General features: G+C 39.9%; 1 protein-coding gene across 2 annotated transcripts in view; it reads right to left on the bottom strand.

Moving 5' to 3' along the window:
- The window catches only part of CELF2 (CUGBP Elav-like family member 2), a 547,089-nt gene that overhangs the window by 363,835 nt on the left and 164,853 nt on the right, over nucleotides 1-18,401 (bottom strand). The window contains exon 1 of one of the 2 annotated variants that reach the window (XM_039730881.1): nucleotides 12,744-12,863. The exons of the other annotated variant lie outside the window; for it this stretch is intronic. Within the exon in view, the coding sequence (XP_039586815.1) occupies nucleotides 12,744-12,796 (53 nt within the window). The 5' untranslated portion in view covers nucleotides 12,797-12,863. Of the gene's footprint in view, nucleotides 1-12,743; nucleotides 12,864-18,401 lie in introns of those variants that run through there. 2 annotated transcript variants of the gene reach the window in all.

Below are 18,401 nucleotides of genomic sequence, written 5' to 3'. Positions count from 1 at the left end.
GTAAATACAGTCACATATGAATGTCAGCTTAATCCCTCCCACCTTTTTTGAACTTCTTGTTCAGCTTCTGAGATGCTTGGCAAGGAGGAGGTAATCTCAAAAGTACTAAATTGTCTTAAACTTCCTGAAAATAGGCAGTCAGGTAAAGACAGAAAACCTCTCAGGCACAATGCTTCAACAAGGACACTTTTAATCCTTTATAACATCAACACCCTCTCCCCCCGACACACACACTGTCCTCAAAAAAAAAACCCTAAAGGAGACCCTCCTTCCCCAGAAAAATCCCAAAATAAAACCCATGCCAAAGCAAATGAAATAATCAAAAAGATAAAGAAAATAATAATAATGAAAAGAAAAAAATCTCCACTAAACAACCTTAACACTGAAACCACCAGAAACAGCAAAAAATCCCAAAGCAGACCCCCCTGGCCCCACCCAGTATGAATCTGCATCTGATTCAGCGTGACACAATCCAACCAAGATACACACATTATCCCCAGAAAAAGAAAAGATTTCAAGGACTCCAGCTCTTGCAGAATAATTTTTTCATTCTTAATGTGTAAAAATAATGTGGAGAAAAAATAACTTGCAATATTAAATAAATAAACCTTGGATGAACATACAGGTCCTTCCACATAAAAATGGAATTAAATTAAAACCAAACCTATATCCAAATTACATCAAGGCTCTCTGTGACCATAATTCACAATATTTTAAGTGCACATCAAACTTCAGAAAATTTGAATTTCAACCTACAAAAGACTGTGATCTTGAAATTTTCAGGACCCTGTATTTTCTGGTCAGCCTGATCTAATCCTTTACCTCAGAAAGAGGTCTGCATTTAGCTTTGATCACCATCACATCAAGCTCCCAGGAATTAAATGAGAATCTTGTTACATTAAAATAAAGTTGTTTATAATCAACCATGCACAAGCTGTTGGTATGGCTAGCTGCCACATAAATCAAGGTTAAAACAGACCAGGCTTAAAGCTGAAATATAACTAATATGACATTATTCCTTCAGACATTTGGTTAGGCTGACAAATTTGTAACTGTGTAATTTACACAATGTCCCCACGACATGTGGCAGTACAGCTATTGTGTACGGAGATTTTTATCATGGGAAGGGGGAGGGAGGGAAGTCTGCATTTTCCTTATGCAAATCTTTCTCATAACAATGCCAGAATACATGCTGACCTGCTAAAGTGTACAATTTTCTCGTCTGAGAGTACACAAAGTTCAAACGGGGATGGATAATTATTTTAACTCAATGCAAAGTTACCCAGTGAAACTCATTGGTCCAAAAAGTGGTTAAGATCCTGTATACAATGCTGTTAAAAAAATAAGTATATTCTTTAGTAGCATAAGGCTTGAAAGGTTTGCTCTTTCTTTTGTTCACGCATTGCATCAATAAAGTAAATGTTGTTAGAATTCAGTAGTAGGAAGGAAAATTCAATGAGTAGGATTTTAACGCTATTGTATAACAGCATTTGTCTCATTGGATCAGGCAGGAGTTTGTTTTATGTGACCTTCCATCCCTAAGAGGTACAAAAAACCTCCATGGATAGTGATATATTGCCAAATAAGGAAAGATTCTCCTTGACCTCAGACAGTAATTGGTCAAAACAGGAGGACTTGTATAGTTCCCCATCCATTTTAATCCTATCTGATTGTAGATGTTCTCATCACCCATAAAAATGTAATTTTTTCCCCAATTCTCAGGATTTGGCCTTCTGAGTAAGTACTGGCACACTATCCTGTGAGCTAATTGCCATGTGGGTTATTGGTTTCAAATATTTCAAAAGATTTTTGTTTCTCCTTTGTGTTATGAAAAAATTCAAACAGCAGAAGACTCAAGTCACCGTTTCTGAGCAGCGCTGCCTATGCTGTGCAACCCTTTGCTTCTGTAATTAAACTATCCTCAGAAGGGAGCCCTTCTGGGTCTGAAACTTTCAACTAACTCCTGCTGGAACCCCTTGGTTCAAGCACATTTTTTACCATCTTCCTGAAGGAATTCAAAATTGGCAGCTCCTACTGAGGCGATACAAAGATACCATATATAGGTAACTGCTCTGTTCCAGATCATCACATCTTAAGGGCCCGTCATACATACTGATTATTCAGCTTCCTCCCTGCAAAGCTGATTTTATTCCAGTGCCACATGAAGCTTCCAGCTGCTGAAGAAATAAAACATGCCCAACCCTTTGCTGCAGAGCTCATTCTTCTTCCCCATCCCACTTTCACCGCATAGATTTGTGCAAACTTCCTGTGTGATCTGACTGCTGGTGTGTATTATAAGAAAAAGTGGAGGGAGGGGAAGAAAAAAATAAATACAGAACTTGTTCTTTCCTCCAGACTGTCACATTTTATAGTGTTGCAACCCGGAGCCCAATGTTGTTTCGTGTCCAAATCCCAAGCTCACTGTATACATGGCTCACCTGCACCAACAAAGCTTATTTTCCCCCTGTTGTTATTGCATTCTCATAATACCTGCTTAAATTTAATCCATGACACGAATTGCCCATACAGGATATACAATCAACCTTGTAATAACTTGCAGAGTTTTTAATGGGAAAACAAGGCAAAAATTAGTATAGTCAAATTAATACAGGTACACAATACATTCAAGCTGGGTTTCTGTACTTTAACGGGCATTTTTTTAAGGTGCTTTATTTTTCTTGAACATTGGCTATGACATTTTGGAGATTTTTTTTTGCTTTTTGTTTGTTTGATTGATTTGTTTTGTTGGGGTTTTTTCCCCTCTGGAAATTAACCATGGTCTTCTCCTAGGACTTTTGTGTATGATGCATGCCCAGTAAACATCCGTAATTGCAACAAAAATAATTCTGGCCAAAGTAATTTCTCATGTGCATGTGAATAGGACAAAGTCATGCCTCCTGGAATTGGACCTGCAGCTTCTTCCATGCTCATTCTTCTTTTTACCTTTATTCAACCACACAAATGTGAACAAAATTTTCTTTGCAGCAGATCAGATTTTTTCATGCTATTTTGTCACGGCAAGAATAATTGCCTATTTGTGTTGCCGGACAGTCTGCTGTGCCTGGTTGTACAGCATCTGCAGATAAGATGCAGAAGAAAGGATGTAAACTACTATAACTGCATCCCAGGCTGAGATAGAAAAATTCAGATTGTTGTTTACTATAGAAACTATTGCTACAGAAGGTACTTTTAAGTTAGGGGACATCTTAATGAGCAACTTACTTTTTCTCTCAAGCGTGAAAAACTGAAACAGCTTTTAAATTCTTATGAAAAAAATTGAGAGTAAAGATGAGGAGACCACAAAGTCCACATAAAATAGTGATCTAGCCAGTTTTGGGGCATCATGTATCAAGACTCTGCAGTTACACTTAGAATAACTGCGCTCACGATGTAAACTCTCACTAAGCACAGCTTGTAATTAATCTCATGCTAAACAGAGCAACTTGCTGCCCACAGATGTAGCTGTGACTCTCAGTGAACAGCAGGGAGATCTAAACTCAGTTAAGAGCTGTCCCAGAGCTAGATGTACAAAATCATGTTGTTCTGGTTTAAAAATACAAACAGCTTCTGCAGGAATGAGAAAACACCCAAAAAACAACAACCAAACCCCCCCCCCCCCCAAACTAACCCCAAACCCAGCCCTCTGCCCTCATCACATTTATAAAAATCAGGAATGTTCAGCTCAGATAGGTAGCAAGAAAATACTTTGCAATAAAGCAAATTTGATTTCTCCTATCACTGCTTCCCAATAATTTAAAGTTCATATGCAGCTTATGTAGTTAGTTTATTCAGCTTGTCTGCAGCCTACAGTGTCATGGGTTTAAGTTTGTTCATAGGTTATGGTAAATTTATTAGTCTACTTGAAGGCTAACTAAAGAGCAAAGAGTTGGGTCATCTGTTTCTTTTAAACAGGAAAAAATAGCTAGAAAATTAAAACTTAATGTAACTTTATTCCCAAGAGGTTTTTAGAGTCCAGACTTCAGATAGAGTAAAACTGGGCATCAAAAACACAGGCTGGAATTAATTAATACAGTAAGTACTTTGACCAAGACTTTTTTTCTTCTATTAGATCCAGAAACTTCATGTATAAGAAGAAGGATGTTAAGTCTTCTGCAAAACACATGGGCTTCAACTCCCAGTTACTCTAAGTTTAGATCTTGCTCAATGGAGCTTTGTCAGTTTGAGCCAGCAGGAAATCTAACCCCAAAAGTCACATAAAAGACCCTGCCAATTAATTCCTCTTGGAGTCAATAAAAGTTTACATCAGTATTTAGACACTTTTCTCCCCATCACCCCATTTGAGACCTTTAATACCTATCTTCCCCCTTCCAAGCTCGTAATTCTTCCCAGGCTGCATAAATCCTTTATTTTGGCGTCTCCAGGCGAAACCTGACCCCAGTCAACAACATTTCACAACTCTTGGCAAGGTCAGTTTTTCCAGCAAGGGGGAAGTCTAAAGGCTACAGAGACCCCACTGAGTCTCTGCAGTGCCAGAAACACCAAAGTTCTTCCTCAGGACCACACCAGGGCAGAAAGGATGCCCAGTTATGATGTGCCAAATTAGCCAACATTCCCAGCCCCTCTAATGTAAGGGCACATAGAAATTTGGGTTGAAATACCTAACAGGGATCAAGGACCCAGTAGTTCTTCAAGTAAGTTGCATGGAAATCTGTGCAAACCTTATAGTAACTAGAAACCACCTCTGATTAATATGCAGTAACCCCTTGCTTGCTTTCTTAGAACAAAGATTAATTACATCCTAAGAGATTGAAATGTGTAAATTCATCGCAAAAAATGCTTGAAGGTGATTTTAGTTACTATTTGCAAAATTACGTAGTCTCAGCTTGAGATCTGCCAGTGCCTCCTAGTTCAGGATTAGTGTAAGAGGTAGAGTCGTGCTTGGATGACACGTGGAGATTAATTAAATTGTGGATTTATAGCCTATTCTTTGTGGAGAACAGTTATTAAGACTACATATTTTTCAGAACTGAAATGTCCACTGCTTCAAAGGCTCATTTTAGTCCTTTCTATAAGATTACTGTTTTCTTTGGGACCTGGAAACCAAGAATCCAATATAAAATTCAGAATCTTAAAACTAAAGGAAAAGCCCCTAACCTCTCCCCTCCTTTAAAGCTTTTCATAGTATCTTACAAATCCTTGGGTGGACTATCCTTAATCAAATCACTCAAAAGTCATACCAAGATTTTCAACCCCAAGAAAGCTCTGGTTCCATTAATCTACTACATAAATGTACTCAGCCATTCAGGTATGTTAAACTGAATATCAGTCTACTACTGAAGAGTGTTGCAAAATTACCCGAACAAGTACATTAATTCTTTAACAGATAAAAATTATCTATACACCGTGTTTCTAGAAGATAACTGGCTGCAGGCAATTTAACTTGATATCTGAAGAAGAAAAAAAATCCAGCACAACTGACATGACAAGTTTTCCCCATAATCTGAAATCCATCCATTCCACAAAAGAGAGAGCACAACTGTGGTAATCACTGAGCCTCCCAATATTTCTACCTTTAGAAAAATCTTCACTTTTAAAACTCAGTTGTAAAAAGCAAATGAACTGCAACAAAAAAGTCAGTGTCTGCAGGTCAACAGGTGTTCAGTAACAAAGTGGTCCACTAATACCAGCTTGGGATCAATTCAAGAACAAGTGTCCTATAGTGAATGATGACAACATCCCTCTATATTCAAGGAATGAATGGACGTACCCAGATGAGGAAAAAAAACAGGATTTCTATCACTTGTGATGAAACATGAGGAAACACACAATCAAATTAAAAAAAATATGAGAAAGTTATATAAAAATGCAATTAATATGAGATTAGGTTTGCGGTTTTTTTAATTAAGGAAAATTAGAGTATAATCAGTAGAAGCATGTTCAGCTTCTCATTTAAAAAAGGTTGGATGGTAACACTTGGGTTATTGTAAGAGGTTTTTTTAATGCCACAGAGCATTTTTCAGGAATATTACAGCTCCTGAAGTCTGAACAGGTTTGTTGGGAGACAATGATACCCATCAGACAACATCCAAAGGGAATAGTTAGAGTATTTTCCTAAGAGATAAGAAATTCATCTCTTGCACAGGTCAAGCTGTGGAAAATCTTAGCAACAAAGACTACAAATCTCTCTGGCTTCACCTTCCTTTTCTCCCTCCCTGGTACAGCATCTTGGGACTAGCAGAGGTGCAAGACATCTTTAATGAAGTTCTCTTCAAAAAAAACCAAAGCCTAACAACTCCTTGGAAAAAAAGCTGGTGAGTGCAAGGAATTTGTGTGCCTGGTCCTTGGTGCTATCTTGCACAGGCAGAAATAACAAAGAAGGGGTTTTAGTAAACAAGCAACAAATTATTTACCCTCAAAAGAATTAAATTCTAGTTTCAGTTAAATCATTGTTATGAGGGCAGGTGATGAAAAGCCCAGCACAAGGCTGAGCCCCCAGTGCTGGGGCCTTTATAGGACAGAGCTGTACATCTGTACAGCCATGAAAATCTTACAGTCAAAGTAAATAAAGCAGGTATTAACAGTTCCATTTTACCTCTGGGAACTGGAGCACACAGAGATTAACTAACACTTCCAAACTAACACAAAAAGCATGGGAAAAGCATGAAATTACAACCTCATCTCTCAAGGACAATATCAGGCTGCCACTGCCCAGGTACCTTTCCTGTGTACAGGCAACTTCCTCCTTATTTCTATTCCATTGAGGGCAGGACTAGACAAAGCCTAAAATTGGAACGGGTGGGTTAGGAAAGACTTGCAGGAGTACATTAGGACTGACAGTGATTTAAGAGATGAAGATGAGGAAATGGTAGAGGGAAGTATCATTAAGTAAGGTGTGAGGGAAAGGATGATTTTGTTATTTCCTGCTTCCTGCAATATGGATGTTGCACATCATACCTATGTAACTGGGTGAGAAATCACCAGTCAGGAATGAAATTCTGGGATATAATAGATGAAGAACAACACAACCTCCATGTCCTCTCAAGAGGAGGGAACCTGAGGTCAATGGCTCAAGGCCTTAGCAGGGAATCCACTCCAAACACTTTCCACATGTCCCAAAACATAGATACAAGACAAATTTACATGCAGAAGAACCTTTCCAGTGCACTGCTTTGTTAGAAACTGCCATCAGTGTGCCAAACCACAGAATTTCTTTGCTGACAGGTGTTCTGTACTCAAAGTTAAAACTGCAAAACCAGTCAGATCAATTCATGGAGTAAGGAACCATCAAGGAAAAGCCATAGCTGCTGGCACAAGTCCCTGAACTGCAGATCATTGGCAGAATGTTACTGCACCTCACTGCCACAGACTCTGGCCAGACAGCTGTGCTGCTGGTGCAGTAATTTCATATAATGTTTTAGGGGTTAGGACAATTGAAATAATTAGGCAAAGGGACATGGCAGCAGCAGTAAGTAAACCTCTTTGTGAGAGATCATTCATTTGAATTGGATGTTTAAATCCCCCATAAAGCACCTGGAAGATTTAACAACTCATGTCCAAATGAACAAGATGTAATGAGGTTGTACACAGGCTTGATATGAAAAGTGGATTGTTTTTAGCAAAACGGTGGAGAATAACCTCTTATTGAAAGGAGTGATAGTGAATTTTAATCAGGGAAAAATGAAGATGCAAGAATAAATCTGCACAGGCTTAGAGGAGGACTGGATGACTTGCTCACCCATAAGCAATGAATGCAGGAGTGTGTTACATCCTAATCTGCTGTTTTCTGTTATCTTTACTGCTTGCATCATCCCATAGATCCTGGCTTTTTAAGAGGAAAAAACCCCCCAAAAACCAAAAAAAAAACAAATCAAGGAAAGCTGCCTATATTGTTTGCATCATCCCATAGATCCTGGCTTTTTAAGAGGAAAAAACCCCCCAAAAACAAAAAAAAAAAAACAAATCAAGAAAAGCTGCCCATATTGCCCTTGACACAGTGCAAAGGAGGAACAAATAAAATCTGAAAAAAAAATTAAAAATTCACACTTCAATACAGCTGGGCCTAATTTTTCATCCCAGTATTATTCACTTGAGTGACTGTAGAGTTAGACATTCAAACTGAAAGCAGAAGAATCCACACCATGTTTTGCTGTTAATGTTTAGTTTATCAGAGCTTGGCAACAGCCACCATCCCCCTGGTGATCCTCATCTGTGTCACAACTTGGGACACGTGTAACCCTCACTAACACCCCTTTCAATGCCATCTCTAACACATCTGCATTTCTGGATTGGTAAACTGGAAAGTCATTTCTAAAATGTGTTTTTAGTTATTACAAGATACACACACCCTCTTTCCACACTTATTTTTTTTTTTAAACCAAGCATATTGTGGCAATTAAGAGGGAATTTGTATTCTCCACTGACATCTGAAATTCCATTTTCTGTATTTCATGGTGGAGATGTTGTCCAGCATTATGTCCCTGGGCCAAACTTTCAGGGCTTGTTTTCTTTTGTTTTTTGAGTACTGGATGAAGAGAACATTGTCCAGGTCCTCAGAGTGAAACACAAGTGAAATATTTTCTTTTTTTTAGTCTTTTTTCCAAGCATTTGTGTGTTGGGAGTGTCCATGCATTAACTGGTCTGTTCAGGTACTGAATACAATACAGAATGCCTTATCTTAAGCTTTGCTCAATTTACTGCTCTGCCAGATTTTAGCTGTTGTGTCTGCTTTCCTCCCCCCCTCCCCAGTTTGAACATTTTGAAGCTATTTAACCCACCTCAACTCCCAGGCAGTCACAGGGGTGGATGTAGGAATAGGACTATTTGCCCAAAACAGGTCATAATGCACACACCAACAGAGCTGAAATTACTCCTCCTGGGCTGATTTGCCAAGCATGAAAAACACTTTTTTTTTTTTTCCTGAAAAGCCAAACCATTAACAGGCTGTTTGAATGGTGTGTGTGGTGGAAAAAGACATTTTGGAGAGAACATTTGAATTGGTACATCCGCCTGACACATGATGTGTGAAACAAGATGTTCCCAGCTCCACCTGCCAAGTTGGACCGGCCGGTTCAATGGGACTTGTGAAGTTCCAATCATCTGCATGCAGAGCAGACACCAAGATTCCCTGCTTCCCAGGCTGGGGGCTGACCACTCCTCTGAGTAGAAACTCCTACTCTTTCCTTGGATTTCACCTTGAGGTTGCAAAGCCAAGTTAAAACCGACTTTTAATTTTTTTTTCCTAGCAATGTGCCATGAAAAGGTCACATATTTCTTCAGACAGGAATGCAGAGGGGTACAAGGTCTTCCCTGCATAGGTAACTTATATGATTTATAGTGCTGAATTTAGCCTTGTTGGAGCCAAATTAAGGTAGAAAAGCAACAGAGGAGATGTGGCCTTGAGGAATTAATTTTTTTTCTCCATTTTGTGTCTCTCCTTGCCAGGCTACAGCTGTGCTTTTGCTGCTGTAGGGGCCCAGAGCACAGGTTGCTTCAGAAGCCATTGTCCAGTCACTTATGAGGAGCAAAACCACACGCCAGAAGTTCTAAACAGGGATAAGAGACTTTTCTCAAATCAAGGCAGCTGATTTTGGTCCCTCTTATGCATTAGGGGGTCTCAATCCCAGCTCCCATCTCATTTTGAGGATGGCAAATGAGATTTCTGTGTCTGTAGAGGGCTGGGCGAGCACTCTGTGTTTGCTGGGAAGGCTCTGAAGGATTTTTCTTTTTTTTTTTTTTTTTTTTTTTTTTTTTTTTTTTTTGAAGCCTTGAAGTTTTGCCAATCTCTCCTGGCTCCAAGGAATACAACAGGACATGGTGCTTATTGCAGTCCCACTATGAACAGGGAGATCAGGCAATGGGGTGTTCATGTTACAGCACAGATCTTATGCTGGGAGCTTATCCTAAAGGAGACAACAGGAGGAAAAAAAAAATCCATGCATTCTCTTTCCAGTAACTTTGGTACTCAGACCACTCTGAATAAATCCAGTGAAAGAAAATGCACATTAAACTGTGTTTAGGGCTCTTGCACCCAGAGGAAGCTGAGACTTACCAGAAATTATTGCAGCTCTCACTGTCCCACTCCAGACAGACACAACCAAAGAGGGAGGCCTGAGGTAATATTATATACACACATCACATTGCCATTTATTTTATATCTCTGCTAGCTGTCCCAGCTTAGCTGGGTGAAGTCCAGCAAAATCCCCTGTCATGCTCCAACACGACCTCTCCCTCCTTTTAGGCTTCACCACCAGCCACAGGCTTGTTTGTTGCTATATTTTACCATTCCCTTCATTATTACTTTATTCAGAGGCCAAGGGAAATGCTTCCAGAAGGTTTGGGGAGGAGGGCACAGGAGCTGTGCTCAGCTGACATGGGGTAACCAGCACCAAGGCTGCTCTGAGCCCCTGGGGATTATGAAGTCTCAATGTAAATATTCCCACCTGCATCCTCCAGTCTTTTCCCAGACAATCAGGCCCCAAACTATGATGGAGTCACAGAATAAATTATGGGGGTGCAAAAAGTAAACAAATTTGAGAATTTACCAGTGTAGGACACCAGTTTAGTGGTGGCATTTGCTACATCAACTCATTTGAGTCTGAAAGAATTGGTTTGTGCACCTAAAATAAACACACAGAAACATTCTTCTATTTCTTATAAATATTAGCTACAGGCTTCTTTGGGGACACACTAAAACCAGGGACTTCAGAGGCCTCAAACAGGTTGGAAATTGGCCCAGAGAAGTGGAACTAAAATATATAAGAAAAGTAGAAGTGGTATTGCAGTTCAATAAGTCACAAGCCATATGAGCTATGTGATGACTTTCAGCCCTTTTTCTTTTTTCTTCCAGTGATCATTCTGCTCATATTACTACTCATATTACCCATTGCCTTTTACCACCTCTTAACCTCCTGCATCCTGCAGTGGTGCTGCACAATGTCACATCTGTGCAGAGCTGCTGCTCTCATCACACACAGAAAGTACACAGAAATGTCCAGACTTAATCACATCTTTGACCTGCTCTGTGTCCATACAGCTGCAGTCTCCACATTCACACACAAAGTTGGGAAACTTCAGGCATGTTGTAGGGGAAAAGTGCCTGGGAGATATTTCTTTTACAGGTATGGAAAAGGGTTTTTTAAAAAGAGAACAGGATTCCTTGAGAGGACGACATTGTCTCTTCCTTAAATCTTGACTTTCATGTCCTCTGTGCCATCCTTCAGCTGCACAAACCTGGCATCACCTTGCTTGTCTTTCAGAGTAATCAGAAACAGTCTCACAGAGCTAGATAAAACTTAAAATAAATCCTAGAATAGCTCTCCTGGAGCACACAGGCTGAAAGGCAACACAAAGGGGGCTCTGCAGAGGCATTCAGTGGCATTCCCTGGTGGCGAGCCCCAGGAGCCAGCCCGGCTCTGGTCCCTGCTCGGCTGCAGGGAGAGCCCCCAGCCCCGATCCACTCCCAGCCCTGCGCTCCCCATCCCTCCCAGCCCCGCGTCTGAGCCCACACGGAACTTTTGGAGTCAAATACAAACTCATCATTCTGTGCTGACAGTCCCAAGCGACTCGAAAAATGAAATAAAATAAACTTGCAACAAGCCCCCTGTGCCAAGTCTCATGCCACAGGCAAGGGTAGAGGGTCTCAGTGCCCAGTCTGACACAGAGGCTCAGAAAATGGTCAGAGAATGTTAAACTCCTAAAATAGAAAGTTCAGTGAGGAAAAAAAACCCCTTAGTCATGTAAGTAGACTTTATATTTTGACTTTTCCACTTTCAGTTCAGAACACAGTAAGTTCTTTAATAAATTGTATCAAGAATCTAAAGTGTGCTTCAAAATATTATTATTACATATATAGCATAATAATATCGCAATTCATAGCCCCCAATCCCTGTAATTTACTCAAAAAATATTCAGGGCAGGCAGCTTCAAGTTTTGCAAAAAAAGCTGAGGGCTATCTATGCAACTTTACATTTAAAGTGATTTTATAATTTTGCCATCTACACTCCCAGACGTTTCCAATGTCTTACAGAAGTTTCTGCAAACCATCTGCAAACTTTTATACGTCTGCATTCTCAATAAGGCAAAACCAGGCACTTACAGCAGCATTAAACACAGACATTTAACACTTGGATATTCAATATCTGCTGCAAGCATAAATGGGGATATTTTTCTCCCATATAATTTTTTGCAGTTCAAATTATAATTTTTCACCAGGCAAATTAAAAAAAAAAACAACAAAACCAAACATCAGTGCTGAAGGTAAAAAAGTAGCAACTTTTAAATGCCAAACACATGCCCTAAGAGAGGCAACAAAGTGTGGAAGTTTCAACAACAACATGAAACAAGCACTTCAGCCTCCCTTCCTTCCCTCAAAACTATTTTCCTCTTCTTGATCAACTTTCATGCTGTTTGTTTTTGCTCTCTGGAGTTTCCCATTCATTTCCATGCAAAGCACAGCAAGGAAAGCAGAGAGTTAAAGCTGCAGTTGCAACTGGTGTGAGCCTTTACTATTAGCTTGAATTTACTGAGCAATCTCTCCTTAAAAAGAAATAAGAAAAAAAATTCCTCACTGCACTGTAACACTGAGAAGCATATTTAAAAATTCTCTCTCGGGTCTCTCTAAACATCTGTTCAAAGGTTTTGCTGTATCTTAAAAGGGCTCTAATTACCAGAAACTCCTTTCTTACTTAAGCCCAGGGCTCACATTTCGATTATAACTCAAGATCCAGTTAATTTAGGGCTAACCCCAAAATGCCTGTACCAAACAGAAGAAAACATAGGCCTACCTTAAAACTTTCCAGCTTTTCAGAGGATCCAAGTCAGAGATTATAGACACCATTGTAGGAATAACAATAATAAAATATGTATATTAAAAACAAAAAACAAAAAAAAAGAAGAAAAACCACATCAGAGGATCCAAGTCAGAGATTATAGACACCATTGTAGGAATAACAATAATAAAATATGTATATTAAAAACGAAAAAAAAAAAAAAAATAAGAAGAAAAACCACGGCAGGGAAGGCTAACCACAAAAGCAGCAAGTACTCTACTCAGTGTGGGAATGACAACAAACCCAGCACAGCTCTTCCTCCTTCTCAAGCTGATAAGCACTTGTCCCAGCTTCTCTCCACCCCCAAAATCAATCTTGTGCTATATTGCTTCACAGTCCCAGTTTCATTTCTTCACCACTACCTTTTAAAGCCCTTGTAATCTGCTCCAACTGATCAAATTTGACCTTTTTGTAGTCCACTTTATTCCAAGCACAGCCCTCAGTTAAATCTCTCTTTATTAACACCGTCCTTCTTGGCTTTCTTTTGGAGCAAACACAGCTCAAGCTCGAAGCCTCCAGTCTTTGCCAGCAATCATTTACAGATTACTGCAAGCTGCAGCCTTCTCCTTTTGGGTATTTCCTTCTACCTTTGAGGTTTGTTTTTATATTATTTTCTGAGGGTTGGTGGTGGTCTCCCTTTCCCTGTTCTGTGCAGGTTGGAGTTTGACACTTTTAAAGGAGGGACTTTCTAAAGCAACTCCTCTCCCACCCTTCCCTCCTCCCCTTGTCCCTCACCCCCATATGGAGAGACAGACACACGCATTAAAAGCAGTTCACAACCTTTGGAATACAGAACAATCTTTCTCCCCCCTCTCTGTCCTTTAAATCTATTAGAATTGATAGACTTAAACACAGAAGCTGTGCTTGAAATGCACTGATCTAAAGCAAGGCTGCTATTATGGAGGAATAATAAAAAGTCTAATCATGCAAAGCCAGATGTAACCCTTTGGATGTTTGAAAGGGGTGAAGGTGCCTGTATAGTTCCATTAAATCAATATCTTTTTTTTTACTACTTAAAAAATAAATGGTAAAGCATCCTCCAGATTACTGTGGTGATCTGAAAAGTTGTGTAACTGCTGATAGTGTGTATTTACTTAGGAAAATCGGGTTTATTGGCTTCTTTTGTGTTTCTGTAATACTTTTTGACATTGATTTTTCTCTATTTCGATATTTCTTTTGCATTTTTTTCCTTCTAAATGTTTTCAATTCGTACTGTAAATGACAGTAACCTCTCCTTGAGCTCCACCAATTCATTAGGATTTCTGGAAATTCCCGAATTAAAATTCTTATGGGTGAAAAAAGCAAAACAGTACCTTATGAAGTGTTCAGTCAGAACCAAACTACCCCAACTGGTAGATACTTCCACTCTGATATTTATATCACAGGCATATGCTCCTAGTTTCCCTCTGCCATCAGCTCTCTCACTCTCAAAAAAAAAAAAAAAAAAAAAAAGAGTTAAGATCAGCCCTTGTATGTTAAAAGAAGCAGTATTATGGTGGTCACAGAGAGATTTGGGAAATCTGGCAGTATGAGACACACTCATGGAACATAATAAGCAATATTATAAGATATAATGAACTTTTAAGTCTTCCACTGCCTCCTTCTTTGGTGAGATGAAAACTTGAGTGGTGCCTAAACCTTTTCAGGCTCCCTGGTCTGCTGGAGGCTGGGTTTGAGCAGCCTGAGCCCCCCTTGCCGGCTGCACAAAGGCAGCTCAGTCTTGCCCTGGCCAGAAGGTGACACCGAGGCTTCCCACCGCCCAAAAAAAAGAGAATGTGACCATTTTTCCTGCCAGACAGCAGCCAGCTGATAGTGGCCAAACAGAAACAACCAGTTTTAAATTACCCTGATACAAAATGCCTTCTTTGCTGAAAGGCCAGAGCATCGTTGACCCCTCGTTTAGGAGAAACACTGAGTCACCTCCTGCCAGGTGAAGCTCCCGGCCCTCAGCCCGTGGGGCCCTATCTGCTGATCAGGTTATCAAGTCAGACCTCAAGTTCAGACTCTGGAATCTCACATCCTCCCCTAGGCAATGCTTCCAACAGCTTTGCTTTGTCTCAGAGGGGTGTAGCGAGGAAAAACACATCAGAGACAGCTGATGGTGGGATTGCAGATCTGGGCCGGGAGGGTGGAGGGCAGCTGGGCCTTACAGATGTTCCTCTTGAAACCTGCGGGGCACAGGGTGTTTCTCACCTGATCCACACACATCTCTGAGCAATTCTGCAGAGATAAGGCTTCTACACAGCTCTGGAAACTTTGGGCCCTATATGTGTTTAACTACAGGAGGTGGGCAAGATGCTTGTAATGGAAAATTAAATTCAGTTGTTTCCTTGTGGAACTGAGGAAACTTTTTTTTTTTTTTTTAAGCATGGAAAGCAAATAAAAAGAGGTTGGTCAATGTCTCTTTTATTCCTCCCAATAGTTTGTAAACCACTGTTATAGATGTTAATCCCTTCTTTGACCCTGAGGAGGACATCAGTGGTTGCAGCACACTGCCTTTTCTCTTTCCACTCTACCCTATTGCCACATTTGCTGGTTTTAGAGCTGCGCTCACCTATTTTCCCATGCAAACTTCTCACTTAATATTTTATATCGTGTAAACATATTGATGACCAGGGTCAAATTAAGAAAGGTTTCAAGCTTAGCTTGCAAAAAAACCAAAAGTCAAAATACCCTGACTTCTTCTGACACATTTTCAAGCCAAGTTTGTGTCCTTGTCACATCCTCTTGCAGGTCAAGGTGAGAAAGAGGCAGATGTTTTGTCTTTATACCCCACTGCACCAATTTACTCAGTGTCTTACTTTGTTCATCCCAAAATTCCACAACCTATGTCTATTTCAAGAATTGTATCTCTAACAAGTACATGTTATACTTTCCATAGATACATTTTTCACTGTCTTCCCACAGAAAATGCTCCATTATTTCTGCCAACATATCCACATGAAAACTGTAGTGCAGGAGTAAATATACTTATTCCTTTCCCTTTTGCACTTCTCGTGGTTATTTCTATTTTTTTAATCTCAAATTCTTGTGTCTGGAACAAAAGCCATATCTCCGTTTTGCAGGACCTTGGTGGCATTTTGCCAGCTTTTCCTACAACACTGAGGACAGTAACTATGAGCCTTCTAAAAATAAAACTACGAGATCAAGTTTAGCACAGAGGAACTTGCGACAGGCAATGGATTTTCCAAAACAGCCTCACGTGTTTCATAAAGCATGTAGCTATAGTAGGAGAAAACAAATAAAACAGAAACAGAAACTTACTGTAAAATTATTTTAACTCTTGTGCTTAGATAGCAGACTCCAGCCCAGCTTTTAGCCAAATGTTTTTATCTGTTAGGGCTGAGGACTTTGTATTCAAAACTTTTATTTTTATGCTTTGAGTAAAGAAATTTCCTATGATCTTCAGCTTGTTTGCCAGGAAACCACCAGCACATCTGTGAAATATTACTTAAGCAAATTTATTACTGGTAGCCAGAAGGCAACAACCCTAAAAAATTTCTCTACCTGCTTAAATCCAGCCTATTGTGGAATTTGTATCTTTCATGCCATGACACGTTCCCCAGTGAGAACTTATCAGTTCTCAGTTAATATGATAAAGAAGTACAAGCTTTCCAAGATTTTGAGTCATGCTAAAATAAATATATATATATACTTTTGAAAACAGCATTCCTGTATACACACATACACAAAAGGATCTCTAAGCAATGTCATCATCCTTAGTTTAGACAGCTGTGGAGTCAAAAAAGTTCCAGATCAGCTAGCTACAAACATTTGAAGGTCAAGTACAGGACAAAGCGTTTAAAAAAGCAAAAGCAGTTATGGCTACTGAGCATTAGAAAGATGATTTTATGTCATGAGGTTCCCCCCCCAGCTCTTTCTTTACCAGAATCCTATTGGACTGAGAACTTCACAGTGTTGGGCAAGATAATAAACCAAGTATAGTAAGCAGTTTGGGTTCGTTATTTAATCTCCTTTCAAGGGTGTTATCTCACTCAAAATATTTTAGGAGCCAAGGAAGGTCTACCAGAGCACAGCCTTTTAGTCAGGGTGCCCAGCAGCCTGGTTATCAGGCAATAATAGATAAATAAATAACCTTCTAGCATCTTCCCAATACAGATTTTCTGTTGCTGTTTCATACAAAGCAATATTAGGTTATTTGAAAGAAATCTTGGTCTTTTACCAGGAAAACCTCACTCTCCCTGGGGAGCCTGCTGTTAAACAAAAGCTCAGCTATTAAAGAGTGGCCTCCAACTTCAGGGCTGCTGTTGGGGGCTGATAAAGTCTCTTCTCCAGACTGTCTCATGCTGTCCCTCCCCATCAGCCTTGCCACCCCCCTGCCTCTCCTCCTAGTCCCTAATGCCTCGCCTTTTAAGCAATGGAGTGACTAATTGAAAATGCATTCCAATGCTTTACAAGCAGCTTTTTCTTTCCTGCTGACCAGCCAAATGTTTTAAAGTTGGCAAGATGCTGCTTTAACTTGGGAACTTGAGCGCTGTTCACGGCCTGGATGTGTGAAAAAATTCTGGCTGAATTTAATAATTCTGATGGAAAAAAAAATTAAAGATCTTACTCCTAGAACTGGTGTAAATAAGTCCAAATATTATTATGAATATTTAAAGCTAGTCCATTCTTTCTTTGTGAAATACACAATTTGGGGGACAAGAAATTTTAAGTCCCAAGTCTAAATAATTCCCAAAGTCATGCACTGGCGCTTGTGCAGAACCGGAGGAAAAGCAGTCACAAGCAGGCATAAATCCAGCTGACAATTACTCTTTGGGAATTGGGAACTGCAACCAGAACACCCCGGAGACAGCAGTCGCTGTTTCACTGCAGGTCAATGGCCAACTGGGCTGGGATTCAGCACATCTTATCACACACTGGAACTTAGAAGTTGGCTTCATCCAGCAGCTGCAGAGATTGAAGGGTTTTGTTTCCTTGCTGATTGTACAAAGCCTGCACTTTAACAGTTAATCATTAATCTTAAATTGCATAAATGTGTCTCATACTTATCGACTTCTCACTTTTACAGTCTGCAGAGACAAACTTTCAAGAGATTTTTTTTTTTATTCGTGATTGTGTTTTTAATGGATTTTCAAGTACTTTCAGGTTTTGCTCATGACAACTGCTGCAATAAAAAGCCTCTCGAACAAAGATGTGTTTTGTGTCTATTCACCTAGCAGAAAATCACTATTACGACATACTTCATTATGAGAGAAATGCTTTCCAGCCCTTCTGAAGAGACAGTCATCCCCAAACTCCCATCAGCCTAATTGTTTTTAAGGTGTTTGTAGTTCACTTTAAACACGATATGAACCAAACATTTACATCCTTTGCTGAATTTCTCTTTACTGGCCAGAGGGAAGGTTTCTTCATTCTGCAGTACTGGCAGAGCAAGAACACTTCTGTAGTCTGAGTCAGGGCTTGCCCTTCCTCACCCAACAGAAAGAATGAAAGAGAAGAAAAGCTCCTTGTATTTGCCAGACATGTTCAAAAAGAGCTCCTTGCACACCCCAATCTGCTTCTTTCATTCCATTTGGCAGAGTCAGGGGTCAGATTTGGTGGAGAGGAGAAAAGCAGCCATTAACTGTTCCAGCACCGCAGCAGACTGAG

Source organism: Passer montanus, unplaced genomic scaffold (assembly GCF_014805655.1).
Source record: "Passer montanus isolate IOZ18808 unplaced genomic scaffold, ASM1480565v1 scaffold74, whole genome shotgun sequence".
In the NCBI taxonomy this organism is placed as follows: domain Eukaryota; kingdom Metazoa; phylum Chordata; class Aves; order Passeriformes; family Passeridae; genus Passer; species Passer montanus.
Note: the sequence above shows the minus strand (reverse complement) of the source record. Positions and strands in the feature narration are given on the sequence as shown.